Source organism: Tachysurus fulvidraco, chromosome 13, assembly GCF_022655615.1.
Source record: "Tachysurus fulvidraco isolate hzauxx_2018 chromosome 13, HZAU_PFXX_2.0, whole genome shotgun sequence".
Lineage (NCBI taxonomy): Eukaryota > Metazoa > Chordata > Actinopteri > Siluriformes > Bagridae > Tachysurus > Tachysurus fulvidraco.
In genome coordinates, this window is record NC_062530.1 from 10,326,408 (window position 1) to 10,346,292 (window position 19,885).

The window sequence follows — 19,885 nt, forward strand, 5'->3', positions numbered from 1 at the left end:
CAAATTTATTTGCAGATGAAATCTTACTCAATACATGGAGGCAACTTCATGGCTACTAAATTGAATTTGACCTGTACATTTTAAATGTACTAATTATTAATTAATTTATTTGGTTTGTATATGTTTGTAAATAATGGAAATCCGTATTTTTGTACATTGCTCTGGATAAGGGCATCTGCCTGTGCCAAATGATGTATGTAAATGTTGATGTAAATGTATTCATTCAAAAATTCATCAATTTTGTAGTGAAGGTACATACGTGTCAATGTTTACACAAGCCAAAATGAATAAAAAATGTCCACCTGATTGACAAAAGTTTGTACTGGTATGCATATATTATACCCGTAATTTGTGCAGGCATAGCACAGATGATCTGCATTTGGGGTCACGACAAGACTACATAGAAGGAAAAGCTCATGCAGCTGAAATAAATAGTAAATTAAATAAATTAATTGAAGTTCTTACAATTTACAATCTCATAAAATGAAAAAGTGAGGTGAATGAAATGTTTTGACATGAAAGCAGAGTTGTCAACTCTACCCTGGTGATCGTGGACATCACCCAGGGAAAATGCTTTTTTTATTGAAAGCAAAGTGTCTCAATAAATGGAATCCAGAATGCACCAATGCACCCTCCCCAATCTCATGTCGGAAGCTCAGAGAACCGAGAGGCCCGATGACGACATGCTAAGGAGTATACGGCTCATTGCAGATACAGTGTATACTAGATCAGTCACTTAGTTCTGGCTCTAATAGAGCATATCACAAAAAACGGACCTAAATTATACACAAATTAAGTCGATGTAACACACCCATTCTCCTTTTATACAGAGTGCACAAAATACAGAGAACGGCTAAAAACATACCATTAGCCACTAACTTGATAACGTCATTGTGCCAGTTAAAACTGTGCAGCAAATTAGAAGAAACAGATCCACAGAAAATATTCATATACATGATGAGAAAAAAGCCTTAATCACTATAAGTCACTATAAGTGAGTTTTAAATGCATGAACTAAAGAAAAAAAACACCCAATAACGACTAAATAGCATGCTAGTTAAAACAGTTTAGAGAAAAAATAAACATTGATCTCTAACAAAATAGATATACAAATAATTTGCTTTTCTGAAAGACAAATTGGATATAGATACAACACCCTACACTCTGATACCCACTAGCCAACTAGCCCAAAAACAAAAGCCCCAATGACAATACCAAACAACAAATACTGAATTACCGCTGACTAACTTCAGGCTCTTTTACGTTTTCACTCATATACAGTATAAGAAACCTAGATGGCACCTCAATATAGGATTTGATAATAATAATAAAAGCACCATCCTACACCCAACAGGAAGTGAGCTAAATATAATTTTATGAGGGTAGATCTGAATGTGAGAATAGAGATGCAAAAGTGCCATGACATATAAAATTAGTTAGCAATAGGGGTGTCATCTAGATTTCCTCTATCTACACTCTTTACACTCTCAGGTGCTCTCACGCTGTCCTTCATATTTGGTTGCGGTTTCTACCAGTCGTAATGTTGATGGACTTTTTTCACCGAGTTGGAAAATGATGTACAGTATGTGGACATAATTCCTGGCACAACACCCATTGTGAATTACTGTTAAAGGCTGGACAGGGTGACACAGAAAAGCTCGAGACAATTCTATTTTTTGTTGTAATTTTTTTGCCCTTAATAAAGTCATCAAATCATTGGTCAGAGTTTTTGCTATAAACTACAGTGTTTTCATTTAGCATGTAAATATACTATTTATGTTTGGTTTATTTTCTTCTTTATACATTTGAATTTGAAGTCTAGTAGACTGAAAAGTAATATGACAAGGAACAAAAATTAGCTTTAATAAAGTGATACCGGTGAATTATGCACTTTATGACCAGGTGTATGATCTGACAAGTTAAAACAGATGAGTTTTGATTTTGTAAAAATAATCTTCATATCCATTTATAATTTAAGTAGTAGGTTATAATAACACTAGATAGAAGTAATTTCTCTTATGAGGTAACCTGCTAGTCTATAATAAATAATCAATGTAAATAATCAATGGCACTTTTGAATGGCAAGAGGTAAAAAGCTAAAATGTATTATATGTATTATATGTCTCACCTGGTTGTTGAGGAAGGCTTCAGCCTGCTTGACATCTTTCATAAAAAGATGGTAGATGTGTGCCTGCACTAGTTCATCCCTTCTGCTCTCCCACATCTGTAGCAGCTTGTTCCACCCTGCGCTAAGTTTTTGGAGCCACTGGTGTAGCGCAGCATTTGCTACTAGACTGTCTTCTGAGTCCAGCAGCTCCCTCACAGCCTGTAGCCGCTCAAAATCCTCCTCATAGCTGCGAATTTCTTCATTAAGTGCTGCATGGAGGTTGATAAGCCTCTCAGCCTCATCCAACGACTCAGGCAACTCAGTAGATGCTGCTTCTGTCTGTTTTTGCACCATCCAGGTCAAGAAAGAATCCAAATCCTGAATGAACTGCTGCAGCCGGCCAGCTACAGTCAATGAGTCCTCACAACCCTGAAGCGTACGTTTCAATTCATCCCATTCCACACTCACACCCTCAAATGGAATCAGGATGTCCTCTGCTTTATGTGGCTGGGTGGTTGTAAGGTCTTCTGCATCCTGTTGCAAATGAATGAGTTTGGGCTCTAGAACAGCAAGAGCTCCCTCCATAGTAGACAAACGCCGCTGCAGTGCTAAGACGCTACCCAGATCGCTGCCTGAATATTGCGTAGCATCAATGGCTTTGCGTTTTTCCTGAATCTGTGATTTAATCTCACTGCATTCAAGTAAATAATTCTGGATGTGAAGGATTGAGTCCAAATGATCCTTCTTCTGCTCAACCAGCTCGACCAGATGGTTCCACCTGTAATAGATAGCAATAATAACTTTTATTATTTTAACAATCCTTTTTTATTTTATTGTCATGTTTCATAGAAGCATACTACATTCTACTTTCTGAACCAATTAAGTCTTTCACACACCCCTTTAAATGTTCTTCAATGTTAACAGATATCAACATTTGAAATGTCATTTTGCATGGTTTTCTATGACATAAAAAAAACTGCCAAGGAACATTGCCAAAATGGCTGCTGAGTGGACAGACCGTACAAGATGGACTCGGAAATGAGAACAAAAACGGCCTTCATTGAGATAACAGAGTGACAGCAGATGAGACAACTCACAACTGTATTTATATATATTTTTATTCAGAATTTGTAGGTAATAGAAATTATGATTTAATTTAATTAGGAAATCGAAATTTTCATTCAGTAACTAGCTACTAAGTTTTACCTTCTAATCCAGTGAGATTATTATTATTATTATTATTAGTAGTAGTAGTAGTAATAATAATAATAATAATAATAATAATAATAATAATAATAATAATAATAATAATAATAATCGGTGTGAGTGTGGATGTGAGTGTGTATTTAGTGTGTCCGTCTTAGCTCAGTATGTATTGGCCAAAGCAGATGGCAGCATCCTTATAGAAGCTATTTTTGCCAAGATCTCTCTATCTCTCTCTCTCAAACACACACATAATTGCGTCATGTTTGTGGGTTTGTCATGTTTGTGGGTTTGCCCACAAACATGTGATTAATTTGCATTGTAATAAAATGTTAATATATTTTGTCTTGTGAAAGCACCAAACCAAATAAAAGAGAGCAATAATACTTTCAATAAAAAAAAAAATCTTGGTCCATTACATAAAAGAACCACATCAAGGCAAGCAGTAAATATGTAGCTAGATTTTTCACACTTGTTTAGCTAGCTAGTTCATTTAAATCGATCAGCTAGTACAGTTACCAATGAACACAACAAACAATTGTCTTGGAAGTCATTGTATATGCTACCATCACTGGAACTAAGGGCCCCAAACTTGTTTTAGCATTACAATGCTCTTGTGGACAAAATTAGGTCCATAAAGACTTATGTGGCTTGCACTTACCTCAATCCCACTGAACACCTTTGAGATGAATCTAAATGCCAACTATATCATTGTAAAATCGGACAGTAACTCAATATTAAAAAGGAAACTCAATATTAATGGCCATGGTTTTAGAACAGGATGTTTAATACTCCAATTTTCAGTTCTTTTGAACATATCAGTATATAGTTATATTCACAGTGGGTTACACTACAATTTTATTCAGTATACAATATTGAATCCAAAATGTAGTATTAACATTCTCAGCATCATTAAGAAAGATGGACCTTTGGGTAATTTCTAAATTCAAATTTCAACGATGCCAATCCATCTATAGCTAGGAGTGCATGAGAGCAAATCTGACTGACTGGGGGGTAGCATACTGGCATAATCTCTCCCCTGCCAATCATAGTGAAATGTGCATGCAGAAATGTGTGGATAACAGGTTCCTCCATGGATATTATGCTGCCACATGATAAAATATGGAGCAGCAGCTTGAAAAAATTTAGTTGGATGTTTCATGTGTCTTGGACGATTCTGTGTTCTATTATTGTTTATTTTTAGTAATTATTTATCATTTTAATTAACCAATTGTGAATCAAGTATAATAAGTGTGTGTTACCTGCTATTCAAGTGATCCTGACACCCTCTAACCTCGGTGGAACTGGGATGGGCACCATCCAGGAGCTGCTGAACAATAAGATTCACATCCAGGATCCTTCCCATCAAGCTGTTCATCTCCTGGTCCAGGCTTTCAAACCTAACACACAGAAGGGCATCTATTGTATCATTCATCCAACACTAATACAATATTGCTGTATCTCAAAATAAAAAATCTGCAACACTAGGGGAAGAGTGAAGGCAGGCTTTTGTTGTATAAAAAAATGGAACCAGATAAATCATGTCAGAACCTTTTCCACCTTTATTGTGAAATTACAACTTATATATTAAAGTGAAAATCAATAATCATCATTTTAGGGAAAATAAAATAAAATGTACAATAACGTGGTTGGATAATGTGCATACGCTTTTATAATTGGGAATGTGGCAGTGCTCAAAATCACACACAACTAATCACATGCAATCCAATTAATTTTTAATACTATTTAGGATATGCATGCCATTAATTATGGTGACTGATAAACCCCAAATAAATTAAAACATCCAAATGGAAAAGCCATGGGTCACAAAGAGCTTAAAAAGCACGTACAGGATTCATATTGTTGAAAATATCACTTAGGAAAGGGTTACAAAAAAAAATCCAAGACAGTGAATATACCATGAAAAACTATAACAACAATAATAAACAAGTGGAGAACAAATAGCACAACAGTGACATTACTAAAAACAGGATGTCCCCGTCAAGTGGACTGAGTGTCTGGGCTATCAGGGAGAGTTGCAAAATACACAAACAAACAAACAAACAAACAAACAAATAAATAAATTAAAATTTAAAAAGAGATCAAATACCTCAGATCCATGTGGAACCATGTGGAATAATGTGTTGAACTTTTTGGATATAATACCAAAATATATGTTTGTCGCAAAATTAAAGAAATAGTAAAAGAACAACATCCCTTCAGTAAAGCATGGGGGTAACAGCATCATGCTTTTGGGCTGATTTTCTTCAGCAGGAAATTAGGCATTAATCATGGTGGAGAGTATAAGGAATAGTGTGTGAGTGAATGAGAGTGTGTGTGCCCTGTGATTGGTTGGCACTCCGTCCAGGGTGTATCCTGCCTCGATGCCCAATGACGCCTCAGGCTGAGATTGTCACAGGCGACGCCTGAGATAGGCACAGGCTCCCCGTGACCCGAGAAGTTCGTATAAGCGGTAGAAAATGAATGAATGAAGGTTATCGAATGCTGTTAATCAAGTACAGATTCAAGTCCAATCAAAAATTCGTGACCAGAAGAGGGCTCTACACAGGAGATGCCCAGACAATTTGACAGAGTTGACTTTTGAATGCTATTGCAAGGAAGAATAACAAAATATTGCAAAGTCAAGATGTGCCATGATTCTTTGCTCAAAGATTCAAAGATTTGAATTCAAAGATTGAATGCTGTGATAAAATTGTAAATAAATAAATATTAATATAAATATCAAATAAATATTAGTTTAGGAGTGTGCACTTATCCAACCAGCTTACTTTTTTGTTTTGCTTCTGTAAAATGATTCTTATTGACAATTTCACAAATATAGGATGGTAATTTTACAGTTATGGTAGAAAAGGTTCTGACATAGCAAAAAACCTGCTAATTTAACGGGGGACAGAGGTGTGTAAGCTTTAAATCCACTGTATCAGCAAGACACTTCTACTGAAAATCCAGATTTATTTCATAAGAGATACAAAGTGATGTTAATTTTAAACAACTTTAAGTAAATACTGGAATATGTCAAACAAGTATATTGAATAATATAGTATGAAATATTACAGATTATATTGGCATATGCCTACCTGTGAGCGACCACCTCAACATCCTCAAGTCTCTCAGGGACATCCATTTTGTTCAGCCATTTTTCCTTTTCGTCAATCCACAGCTCACATGCGTTCACTTCGCTGAACATCCGGTAGACAGCAAGAGCATCATTCAGCCACTGCTGCCGCATCACTGCAACCTCTGCCACTTCACTATATACACGTTCCACTTCCTGAATCCTTTCCTTCACTTCCTCTAGCTCTCCATAATGTAGTGGCAACACAACTGCATGTTTACGGAGTGCTATGACATTTTGCCGGTGCTTGTCCACCTCATCACGAACACGTATATGTTTCTTTAGCAGCGACTGTGTAGAAAACTCATCGTGACCAAAATCATCACTGGAGACAAGCCTGTACGTATCTTGAAGCCATGCTAACTGATCATCCATTTCTGCACTAAACTGAAAGAAATCCAGTGCCTCCTGCAGGTGGCCAAGTCTCATTGCAGCTTGGTCTTCCAATATTTTCCAATCTTCCTTCACCTCCATCAACTTGTCATTTATCTCCGCTGAGTGCAACCGTTTTTGTGTGACAATTTGCTTTCCCTTTTTCATAGTCTGCTGGAGAAGTGCACGTCGAGCTAACAGCTCACCAGCTAAGCTCTTGTGCTTCTGCAGGAGCTTCAAAACGCTGCTCAGATCTTTCCCACAGCTTTGTGTGTTCAAAATTGAGATCTTCTCACGCATCCAGCACTCACACTCTTCTACTTCCTGGAAGAAAACCCAGAGCTCCCGAGAATCATCTAGCTCAGTGCGCCGTTCAGCTGCTAGCTGTTTCAGTTCCTCCAGACAAGTGCTTACATGATTTACACGATTACAAATCACCTGAGGGTCGCATGGCTGGTATCCTGCAAAAGACCAAGAAAGAGATAATACTATGCTATCATTTATGCCATAATTAGTTAAGACATGGCAAAACAATATTTGAAAAATTTCTCAAATTAATCCAGTGGTCAATTTTTTTTAAACATGTGGTTTTAATCTGATTTACACTGTGGATATTGATATGTTCTGATGTAATGATCATTTTAATTTAAGTTAAATAACATTTATGTGCCTGGTGGTAAAAATCTCAAGATAACATTCCCATAAATGTCCCAAATATAGAGCATCACAAATTGAAAAACAACCTTATGGCAAAACTGACTTGCCTAATACTGTGTGAATGGTTCACGATAGTGCCAAAAATGTTCATTATACTATGTGAAGTGTTCACAATACTGTGCTAAATGATTTTCTCTATATAAAGTTTTTTTTTTCACAATACTGCTGTCAGGATTCAGCCCGGACTTTTGACCATGTGCTTCTGTCTTTGTTCCATGTCACGTGTCTGCCTCGCCCTTGTTTACTCCTCCCCACCTCTGCACACCTGTTCCCTATGTGTTAACTGTCATGTCTATTTAACCGTGCCGCAGTTGTGACAGGATGATTCCGTGCAAACTCGGACCCAGCAGGATAGCTTCCAGCCTGGACCGGCTTATACTGGGAGCATAATTTTTTTCTCCTTCTGGACTGTTCTTCCAGGCGGCCTGTTTTCCCCTGGACCTTTTCCTTTTTTTGGTGACATCGCTCTGCATATTTTCACCGCTCCACTTCCCGTTTTTCCGTGGAGGACGTCGCCTCACTTCTGTTCCACGGAGGATGTCACCAGCCTGGTTTTGTCTTTTTTTTTGGTGTCCTGCATCATCGCCCCGCACCTGCTACATTGGGGGATGTTGCTTCACTTCCTGGTTTTCCAAGGAGGACGTCGCCTCACTTCTGTGGCGCCTGTGGCGGAGGATCTTTCCCGCCCTCCCTCCCATTCTGGTCTTCGAGACGCGGTCTGGCCGTGATGTGTCGGGGGTTGTGCTCGGCCCTTCGGCTCGGCTGGCCTTCCAGTGTATTGACAATATTGCATAAAGTGTTCATTCGGCAAAGTTTGTACCATGTAATGTGCTCATGATGCTTTTTGAAGTGTTTGTTGTGGTTTTTAAATATCACAGAATATCATGAATTCAATTATGTTTTTCAAATTTATTAAATTTAGTTTTATGCTGAATCACTATAAGGTTGCTAAAAGTGCTACTATAATAATAATAATAATAATAATAATAATAATAATAATAATAATAATAATATAGTTTACTAAATTAAATGTAAATAGTTACTATATTAAATGTCTCAGGACAGATGTACCATCAATGGTGGTGAATTTAAGTGCAGCGGCATTAAGTGTTTGCACACGCTCTGCCTGTACAGTGATATCAGCCTCCTGTAACGTGTGTTTCTGAAGCAGATCCTCTACTTCCAGCAGGTGTTTCCCAAAGTCTTTAGAGAGCAGTTTCATCTGCAGGAGATAAAAATAATTTTCAAATGAATACTGCTTCAGGAGACAGGAGATAAACGAGAGAGCATAATTGTAATAACTTCAGTTACACAATGTGCTGCTCAATAAGCATGATATTCTATTGAATAAATAATATTAAATTATTGTATTATATTATAGACCGTTGGAACCCAGCTACAAGATATATGGAAAAGCAATGCACAGTATATAAAAAAATCTATATAGCACATTTTGAGGATTGATATTAGAAAAATGTACATAAATAAATATTGTGTTTCTCTCACACCTGCATCTCCTCCATCCAGTCGATCATGTAGACCATCTCCTGGAAGGTTTTTTGCAGTGCTAGGTTTTTCTCCAGCCGAATCTTTCTGGCTGTCACAAGCTCTTTCAATAGATCCCATTGTTTTAGAATGTTGTCTTTCCTAAGCATAATGCGTCTGATGTCGTAATATCCTTCACTCTCCATCTCCACGGCCAGCTCCATCACTGTACCCATGCGCTCCTCATATGACGAGATGTCCGCCTCGATTGCCTCATGCTTTTTCATTGCTGCCTCCACTGCTGGCAGATCATAGCCAAAATTATCCTGAAGGAAATATGCATGAAAAATTAGGAAATATTATCAATATATTGGGTCTCTCCAAGCAAGAACATGTACATTGGAAGCTGCTAAAATTTCCTATAGTCATTATGAGTGAATGACTGTTAGATGACTGCTTTAATTATTTTAAAATCCCTCTGACCAATAAAAACATTAATCTGTGGATAATGGTTTCCCAAAAGCCACCTCCATGCTCAATAATTCTGATAATATGTATGTGTACAGGTGACAGTGTAAAAAAGAGATGGCATAAATAGCACAACGGTTAAAATGCTAACTGGTATTAACCAGTAAAAAGATCATACCATAAAACATATCATATTGTTATAGACAGAGTTATGATTAACCTGGGAAACAAGCCTCTGGTTCTCATTAAGCCACGCCTGTCTCATGGTGGTTTTGTGATCAAACCGCTGAGCAAGTAGCTCCAGTTTCTCCTGACGAATCAGCTCTTTCCTTAAAGCCACACCCCTTTCATGCTCTGCCTTCTCAAGCTTTTCCCATGCCTGAAACACAAAACAGATATCCATTGTAAGAGAAGGTTTAAAACATGCATATTATATTTAAAACCCCCTACCCTATATTTCAGTTTTTTTAAAGCTCCCTTATCAATTTCCCTTCTCCTTTTTCCCTTTAGGTAAGTTAAGGGTAATTTCTAAGTACTTTATCAGTGCAGTGAGGTTGGTTAGCTTGGTTAGATTAGGGATCAGGTCATCATCCTAGACTTATGGACCACCAACCACAAAAAGAAGGAACAAGTGTCTAAGAAAAACAGAAATATCTTCATGAGTAGAATTACATTTTTAGACAAAGCTTCAGCCTTGAAAATGTGACATTTTCACATACATAAATATACCAGTTAATAGCAGGGGCAGCTGGTATCTATGGGTTAGCGGGCCTAAGCCCCTATTTCTTTTTTAAGAAGAAAATATGAAAGCTATCATTCTCAGCATTCATATTTATTTTCAGCTATTAATAAATGTTCTAAAGAGGCTTATTTTTAATGTTATGAAGTGTTGTGGTGAGTTAGGTATAACAAGATTACACACATTATGTAGATTCATGCACCATTTCAGTGACAGTATAGTCACATAATTATATAATATTATTCAGAGTGAGACGCCTCCTAGATTTAATCTTAATTTGGGTATATTTGGCTGATACACATCATCAGCACTCGTGTTATAGAGTTCATAGGTGTAATGAACATGAAAAATTTCTATTACAGTATTTTCCGCACTATAAGGCGCACCTAAAAGCCTTAAATTTTCTCAAAAATCGGCCGTGCGCCTAATAATCCGGTGCGCCTTATGTGTGCACTGAGTTCCAAAAATCTGTAAAAATGTTGTGTGACTTTGGTAAGCGCTCCGCCTGATTGACTGTCGGAACATTTCCCGCTGACACTGGGACATAATACGTACACTGCGTACGCTGGCAGCGATAAACCAATCAGAGAACATTACGTAATACGTACAGTACGTACGCTTACCTCCACCACGCCTCCTGTAGGTATACTACAGGTATGTTGCAAAACAACATTTGTTTCTTCCTAACCATTATGCGCTCCACACTCCAGTCCAGTAGGTGGCGGAAATGCACCTTAAGTTGGTTTGCCATCCGCCAATAAAAATCAGATGCTTACGAGGCACAATACAAGCTACATTTATATATATTTATACATTTACGGTTGTAAATGGGAATAGAGCAGCTGAAAGAATTCAACATCAATGTATCTATGGTTCGGAAGTAGAGGAAGCAAGAAAATGTACTGCGCCAAGTTAATAAGGACTTTGATGGATTTGTGGGAGAAGATTGATTAAAAAATAATGTGTGTGCATTGTTAAATAGTAGAATAAAGTTCAACTAAACTCACTGTTTTGCTTCCGTTACCTTTTTTGTAGACCGTATGTTTTAGCATGCGCCTTATAATACAGTGCGCCTTATAATACGGTGCGCCTTGTGTATGGGTTAAGTACAGAAATAGACCCGTAATTGAGACTGCGCCTTATAATCCAGTGCGCCTTATAGTGCCGGAAAATACTGTATCTACTCTATGATCCCCTTTCCCCAACAATGCCTTTGAGGGAGAAACATTTTACCTTTAAAAGAAGACAGGTAAATCACACACAAAATGTGTGTGTGTGTGTGTGTGTGTGTGTGTGTGTGTGTGTGTGTGTGTGTGTGTGTGTGTGTGTGTGTATTTTGGTAATATTTTGCTCCATAAATATTTTTCAAAATTTACCAGATGTCCTTATCCAGAATATCTTGTACATTATTATTATTATTATTATTATTATTATTATTATTATTATTATTATTATTATTATTATTATTGATAGTAGTAGTAGTAGTATAATTATTATCATCAATGAGACATTGGAGTTTATTGCTCAACCTTATTTTAACTATCAAGGTTTTGACAGATGTTAGATTTTAGACCTCCCACTGGTTACTAGTTTTACCTTGTTGATATCAGAAATGAGCTTCCCATCATGAGGCACATATGGCTTCTGGTTGTTGGCTCTAAGTTTGCTTTGGATGGTAAAGAGCAGCACTTCAAGGTTCCCTTTCTCTTGGAATCTGCCAGAAAAGAGGCTTTCACAATTAATATTATATAGCCATGACTTATCAATACAATGGCAATAAACATTTTCAAAATAAAATAAGCATTGGTTCATGCCACACCAGTGTTAGACTGGCAGAGGAGTTTCACAATTGGGTTCATGCATGCAAACAAACTGGAGTACAACAATTAATGGTAACAAACAATATTATTACCTAGTATTAGAAATAGTACTTGATAGTAATAGACAATAGTAATGGAATCTTGAAATAATAATACAATTTAATTTAATTGAGGCTAATTCTAATATGTGTCTAAATGTGTGTGTACAGACAACTCAATTAATGACTACTGTTATATAGATTTTACTATTACTGGCTAAAGTTGGTGTAAAGGCAGATACTACTGGTGTTTTTTTACACTATTTTTAAATTCATTTAAGTTTCTATTCATTTAACTAATCAATTACATTTCACAATACAGACATAATAAAAACAAGTGTGTATTGACATTATTCAGTAAGCCCAGTAAACTTTTCATAGTACTGTTCATTTGCTTCTCTGCCTTTTGGCTAAGATCAAGTGTAGTATCTGCTCTTATCAGATTAATATCTGATAAGTCCTCTATATGAGGACTAAATATTAAACAGTCTGTAACCTAGTGAACCAGAGTTAATATACTATGAGACTTCAAAGCACTTTGGTACATCATTCTGGATAAGTGCTTCTGCCAAATACTATAAATGTAAAATGTAAATGTACATCTATCAACTTGTTTGCATGCTGCTTACATTCATCAAACTGTTTACATGCTTACATTCATCAGCCTGTTACATGCTTACTGTTTACAAACTGTTTACATGCTGTTTTGCACACTTTTTTACTTTTTCCTTCTTTGCACACACTGTCTAACATTTCAGTCATTTCAGTCATTTTGCTCATACTGTACAATATTTCAGTTGTTGCTGTTTTTTGCACAATCTTATACACTATCTCAGGGACCTGCTGCTAAGAAACTGTCTTCATTCGAGTATTACTGCACGCAATATTGTCTACTTACAGTATTTACATACAGTATTGACACTGGTCGGTCGGCGCTGTTTTTTGTTTAGTGTCTTTTGTGTACTGTCTTTTTTGTATTTTGTGTATTGTCTTGTAACCTTTTGTCTGTCTTGTTTGTATTGTCCTCCACTGTCCTGTCTGTCTTGTCCTGCACTGTTTACACCAGGTTGCACAGCTGCACTTTATGTGGCTAGGACTACTTACTAAGTCCTTAGCCCTGTCTTTGTTTTATGTAGCACCATGATCCTGGAGAAACGTCTCATTTCACTGTGTACTGTAACAGCTATATATGGTTGAAATGACAATAAAAGCTTCTTCACTTGACTTGACTTGACTACTGTAGGTGCCCTTAGGCAAATGCGAACTACAATGGTTATTGTACATACTAGCTGATAAATAAGAATGTGCTAATGGTAAATGTTAACATATGTTGTGAGATGAGCAGGATAACAGCTAATGCTTCTTTACTGAAGAGAATGCTTACATTGGTTGTGCTAAAGATGATACTTTGGTGTTTTGCTTACTTTATTGGCTTCTCAATAGTGCAGTAGGTTGTGAAAGCCTGCAGCTGTTGTTGCACTCCTGTCAGAGAGTTAGCAAATTTCTGGTTGCTAATGATGCTAATGGTTTTTTCAATCCACTCCAACAGATCTGAGGCCAGAGCTTCATAACGCTGAATAATCTTCTCAGCTTCTATGGCATTATCCAACACCTGCAGTAAAAAGAGTTCATGTCATTGTGGAATCATTAATTAAGTAGAAATTTTGTGGTGGACTGTCATATGAGTATCATTAAACTAACAACCAGTACGGAGGAACCATATTAATTTCTAAATTAACTTGAAAGGCTTTATCAGTCATATTGAAATAAATGTAGCAGGGCTTTTTATTTTTTGTTTCTTTATTTAAAAAAAAGTCACAATGATTAATTTAAAGAAAATTCCACTATTTTTCCTTTAGCATTTTCTACAACATGTACAGTCATGTGAAAAAATTAGGACACCCCATGAAAGCCTGTTTTTTTTTTAACATATGAGCATTAAACATATAAACATTTGATCTTCATTTTAACAATATTGGAAGATTCAAGTAATATAACCAAAAAAAATAAAACCAAAGAAAAGTTTTTTTTTTCAATTATCTATAAAATGTTTTACAAAAATCTATTTCTTGTAAGGAAAAAGTAAGGACACCACAATTATTTGTACTTAAAATGGATAAAATTACCTACAGGTGTATCACATCAGGTGCAAATTATTAGAACATTATTACAGAGCATTTTGAAGAAGTCTTGCCCTATTTAAACCTCAGACATTTTGTCTGGTTTGCTCATAATTGTTGAAGTGAGAGATATCACCATGGTGAGATCCAAAGAGCTCTCTGAGTCCTTCACAAAGAAGCTTGTTGATGCTTATGAATCTGGTAATGGATATAAAAAAGGTCTTAAAATAATTTGGAATCAGCCATTCCATCAGGACATTTAAAACAACTGCCAGCATGCCCAGGTCAGACTACCCAAGGAAATTCACCCCAAGAGCAGAACGCAAGATGCTTAAAGAAGTATTAAAAAACCTTAAAATATCCTTACAGGACCTACAGCAATCTCTTGCTACAGTAAAAGTGCATGAATCTTTTATCAGAAAGAGACTGTACAACTTTAATTATCATGGGAGGTGTGCAAGGAAACCTTTGCTGTCTAGAAAAACATGAGAGAAAATCTTAAAGTTTGCCAAAGAACACAGAGACAAAGGCCAAGACTTCTGGAATAATGTGCATTAGACAGATGAGTCCAAAACTGAACTATTTGGACATCATAACAGAGGGCATGCTTTGTGTAAACTAAATACATAATTTCAACAAAAAATCTCATGGTCACCATACTTAGCCGTATGTCACGTCACTTTCAAATAATTGAAGCTGAAGTGAAACGGAACCTTTAACATGACAGTGACCTAAAACATACCAGTAAATTCACCAAGGACTGCCTGAAAAAAAAGGAGAATTCTGGAATGACCAAGTCAAAGCCCAGATCCTATGTGGTGATATGAAACAGACTGTGCATGAAAGAAACTCCTCAAACATCACACAGCTGAATGAATTCTGCGTTGAAGAATGGGGGAAACTTTCTTCCAGTTGATGTCAGAAATTGGAAGATGGCTACAAGAAACGTCTCACTGAGGTTATTTTAGTCAATGTGGGAAACACTACTGTAGCTATTAGGAATAGTGTGTCCTTAATTTTCCTCAGATCAAATATAATTTTGTTGATTTCTTTTTTCAGTAAGTAATAACAAAGTAATTTTTGTTGTTTACATGCAATTACATCACTTTCATCCCCAGGTACAAATTAAAACAAGATCATAAATTGACACTGTGACATTTCTTAATAAAGAACTGAATATTTAATGGGGTGTCCTAATTTTTACACATGACATTTATAATATAAAACTGATATTTTCATGAAAAAAATATATTTTTGTGAGCTGTGCTATTTATAACATATCTACAATGCCTTGAATAAATTTTGCTCAGAAATAAAGTTTTACAGAATTTTTGAAATAGTGTCATGAAAAATCATTAAAAATACCCTGGATATTATCATCTCACCTTTCCAATTCTTTTTCCTTCTACTATAAGAGCTTTCATTTTGGAGAAGTAGTGGTAGTAGGACACAACGTATGTTATAATAGACTTCTCATCCGGATTCTCTGTGTTCACATCTGAGAGGTAAAATGTTTCAATTGTTAAAAAATAAAATAAGAATGCAAAATGTTGCTTTAATATAATGTAAGGACAATATAGTGGGGTACATTATGTAGAATATTAAACTTTACCCTCTGGATCAAGAAGTTTGGTGAGTCCGAGACTCTGCTCAGCGATATTGAAGGCTTGCTGCAGATTATGTGTAGCATTCGACCTGGTCAGCTTGTGAAATTCAATCAAATCAGGCCTGAAAAGAATCATATTCATCTTAACATTAAGATTTTGAGAAAAAGAAAAGCATTTGTGTGCATGTACTAAACATAAAATATGATATATATTTTCAAAAATAAGATATATAATATAAAATATGGATATAAAATGTTTGTCATAATTTACCACAGTTCCAGTATTAACATTCCAATGCAGCATTTATTCAATAATATATTTTTATACAGAATTAGAGAATTAATTGATTGCTTTTTCCCAAAAAGAGCACATGCATTGCAACTTCATATTGGTATTGGGACAAAAAATACACACCATTGTCCTTTTTCTCAGTGTCCAAAAATACACCCTACATAGGTGGACCCCTCTCAATTTCAGTATTGGGTTAATTAATATATTTTGATTTGTAATAACAGTGTCATACATGGTATGTGTCTGAGTTTTCCTGACCTGTGACGATGAATAAGGGCATTAAAAGCCAATCCATCTCTCCAGCATGTGGTGAAGTTGTGAATGTTTACTTCAGGATACCTGAAGACAAAAATACAAAAAATGCATTTGGTTACATACAAGCTTAGTTGATTATATTATAAATTATTGAATACTAGACTTCATACTTTTCCTCTGTTTTCTGGGAAACTGTCTGTAAAAGAAAACCTTATCCATACTGTAGCTTTGAGTTCTAGTGATGCTGACCAATACCACACCTTCCACTAATTACAACATTGTTGATAGCAAAATGACACTACACTATTTACACTACATACAACTTCTTGATGTTTTATGCAGCATAGTATTCTGTATCTAGGTTATAATTAGAAAAACTGCCTACGTATGTTGTCCTTATACATACAGTTTATACATATGTACATTACAATTAAACTCTTTTCTTTGTATATTGTTTTTGCATATGGTTAGGCGTAGCATAGCTTATGCCCCGAACATCTGTCCCTAAGTTGTTGTTTTTTTAATAGTTTGATTCATCCTCTGTCTGGTAGGGTTTCCCCTTCGTATTCAACCGAATTAGTACTTATAGAGTAAGACTATCAGCACTCTTACAGTTTCATTGTGTAAGAGTTACATTTTTGATGTTGTTCCTTGCAAACATGTCTCATTATCTCTGCTCGATTTATCATTTTAATAACAGGTCAATAGTTTTTGTTGTTTTAGTATTTTCCTAAATAAATGAAATTTGAATTATTCAAAACCCTCATGACATTCAATAAAAGAATATGGGTGAATATGGCAGTGGGGCTAAATGAAACACTCTGTGTGAAAGCGAAACTTACTGACCTTTTTTAGTTTATTCGTTAAAACATTCAATCAGAACACCAGACATAAGAGAACTTACAAGTTATATAACTTATACATGGATTTGCCCATGAGGAAAATGAGTCTCACCCTGCTGTTTTCATCTGGCACCACAGTAACAGCGCATCTTTGGCCGAGCGTGTCTCCCTGTTGTCCTCGGTCTCAATTTTAATCACTTGGATCTGGCAAAGAAAATAATCACAATGACTTTGGGTCGTAAAAATAAATAAATCTCACAAATGTTGTTCCAGAGATAAATTTCGAGTTCTTACTACAGCCATGGCAGTTTAATGTCACACTATAATTTAGTCTTTCTAAAGTTGTAAAACTTTAAGGTAATCACTGTACCTGCAAGGTGAGTAAGGAAGCTAATGATTTTCTTTTCTCTCCTGCTATTCTTTTTTGATGACCTTTCCTTGAGGTGCCACGATAACAATACACTTTACAACAAGTGCCAAACAACCAGATTCAGATAGAAGTCAAAGAAACACAAAATGCATCACCAGATTGTACTTTCTATATATTTCACAAAACCTTCCCTCCAGATACAGTACAACAGCATCCACGACTGTTAATTATATTTATCCAATACAGTTGTGCCACTAAAAAACATGAGCATACAGTATCAACCATCACACAACAAAACTATTGTTTTAATCAAATTTTAAAAAGTCTTATGTGTCTATGTGAGTGAACCTATATACCAATCACCAAAAACTGAACATAAATAAAGAACCTTGAATCTTGACACCTACAGTAATGTATAATCCCAAATGTTGGTACCTCTGAAGTGCTTCTTTTCTGCCTTTTTTCTCTTTCTCTTCCCTCTGTGTCCCTTCATCTCTTTTTCCATCCTTACTTGTCTCTCTTTGTCTCTCTGTCTGTCTTTCTTAGTGTTTCCCTCTCTATGCTGCAGTGTTTAAGCTTGACCTGCTGACTGAGCAGAGAAAACTGAACCAGCACTCAGAAGGGGGGGAGCAGTGAAGGGAAGGGAGAGGTTATTCTACCTTAAATGAATTAAAGGGACAGAGTGAAAGGGAAGCAAAAGAAGAAAGAGACAATATAAATTGAGTAAAATGAGTGAGAAAAAGTAAAAACATGAAAGAAAGCACTTCTGAAAGGTCTGGATAAGGGAATATGACAAATGCTATAAATGTAAATGTTAATGGAAAGAAATGGAATGACAAAAGTCTTAAAAATAAACAGCATGAAATAAACTGAAGTTAAAAAAAACAGGAAAAGGAAAAAGAAAATGATTCAAGGAAGAAAAAAAAATCTTCTCTTATGCAAAACTGTTACTGTCATTTCTGTATCTGTATTTCTGTCCACAACCTCATCACATCTCCTATGGATGTTTACAGTCACATTAACAGCATTTGGCAGATGCCTTTAAATAGATCGACTTACAAGTATCTTATTTATACAAATAAACAGATGAGGGTCATGGGCATTGCTCAAGGGCCCATCTGAAGCAGCTTGGCAGTGGTGGGATTTGAACTCTCAACCTTTTAATCCAAACTCAGACATCTTAAACACTTAAGTTACCACTCCCGTCATCTGGTTATTAATGAAACTCAACAAAACACTACCTCCTTTAAATATCCCACAGTCTTACTTTACAAAGTCTCACTACAGCAGTGATGATTAATTTAAAAATTTGTTATCTGCTTGTATTCATGAATGTTTTATCTATCTGCTTCTTGTTTAATGATTTAATTTTGCATAGCTTTTGTTGTGCACCTGACCACATGCACGTCTGCGTCACTTCTGAGTTTTGCCTAGTCATTTTGTTTGTCTGTTACAAAACTTTGCATTGTGGTTACAGCTCAACTGCTGTAACAGATTAGAACAACTGACCTAATGGTTTTGGTTGATTTTAAATTATTTCTATCTAGACAGATGCACACTTACATAACATTTACATTGCAGACGCCCTTATCCAGTGCGATGTACAAAAGTGCTTTAAAGTCTCTATTGATGAATACATTAACACTGATTCACTAAGTTACAGACTTAAGACATCATCAACTCAAAACTCTGCTTAGAATTTTTTTTAAACATACACATAAAACATACAGGAAAAATATGTGCTAGTTTGAATGTTTCAGGAAGAGGTAGGTCTTCACCACACTTTAGCCTTTACACAAGAAACACATAAACACACACACACGCACACACATACATGCAAGCACACGCATGCACAGAGCAATGGATCACACAGACTCTGCAGGCAACAGAATGGCATCCAGAGATCAAATGACTCCTGCAGTGATAAAAAAGGACACATCCACCATACACTCTTGAATCTAGATCAAACACAAACACCGACTTATGAGACTACAACATACTGCATTGAATAAATTAAGCCACATTTCAAAACTGACAGAAACACAACACACCTTACAAAAGCTGTTAATGCCACATTCTAGAAATCATGTTTTGGAAACTATCCTAAAATGTACAGTACTGTGCAAATATTATTAGCCGTAAAACATTCAGATGTCTTCAAAACAATCAAACATAAAAATTTGATATGAAGAGCAGTTAAATGACACTCGGTTACACCTGCAGTTTTATAAGAAAATTTAGTTTGGAGAAATGTTTTTTAAGCATCAAGGAGAACTTGAAAGTAGAGGTCTTCACGGGTCCACCTAGATCCGAAA

The 19,885-nt window shown here is 35.9% G+C and overlaps 1 protein-coding gene and 1 pseudogene across 2 annotated transcripts in view; one reads left to right on the plus strand and one right to left on the minus strand.

The window, feature by feature from the left end:
- LOC113638809 (spectrin beta chain, non-erythrocytic 4) overlaps positions 1-19,885 on the minus strand; it is an 83,120-nt gene that overhangs the window by 50,209 nt on the left and 13,026 nt on the right. For both annotated transcript variants that reach the window (XM_027140262.2, XM_027140263.2), the window contains exons 5-16: positions 17,313-17,404; positions 16,362-16,442; positions 15,818-15,933; positions 15,591-15,703; positions 13,510-13,697; positions 11,824-11,941; positions 9,709-9,867; positions 9,044-9,346; positions 8,607-8,757; positions 6,409-7,279; positions 4,573-4,710; positions 2,129-2,885 (exon numbers count right to left, since the gene is read on the minus strand). In XM_027140262.2, coding sequence (XP_026996063.1) covers positions 2,129-2,885; positions 4,573-4,710; positions 6,409-7,279; positions 8,607-8,757; positions 9,044-9,346; positions 9,709-9,867; positions 11,824-11,941; positions 13,510-13,697; positions 15,591-15,703; positions 15,818-15,933; positions 16,362-16,442; positions 17,313-17,404 — 3,087 coding nt within the window. The remainder of the gene's footprint in view (positions 1-2,128; positions 2,886-4,572; positions 4,711-6,408; positions 7,280-8,606; positions 8,758-9,043; positions 9,347-9,708; positions 9,868-11,823; positions 11,942-13,509; positions 13,698-15,590; positions 15,704-15,817; positions 15,934-16,361; positions 16,443-17,312; positions 17,405-19,885) is intronic.
- Positions 12,476-12,586, plus strand: LOC113638832 (annotated as a pseudogene).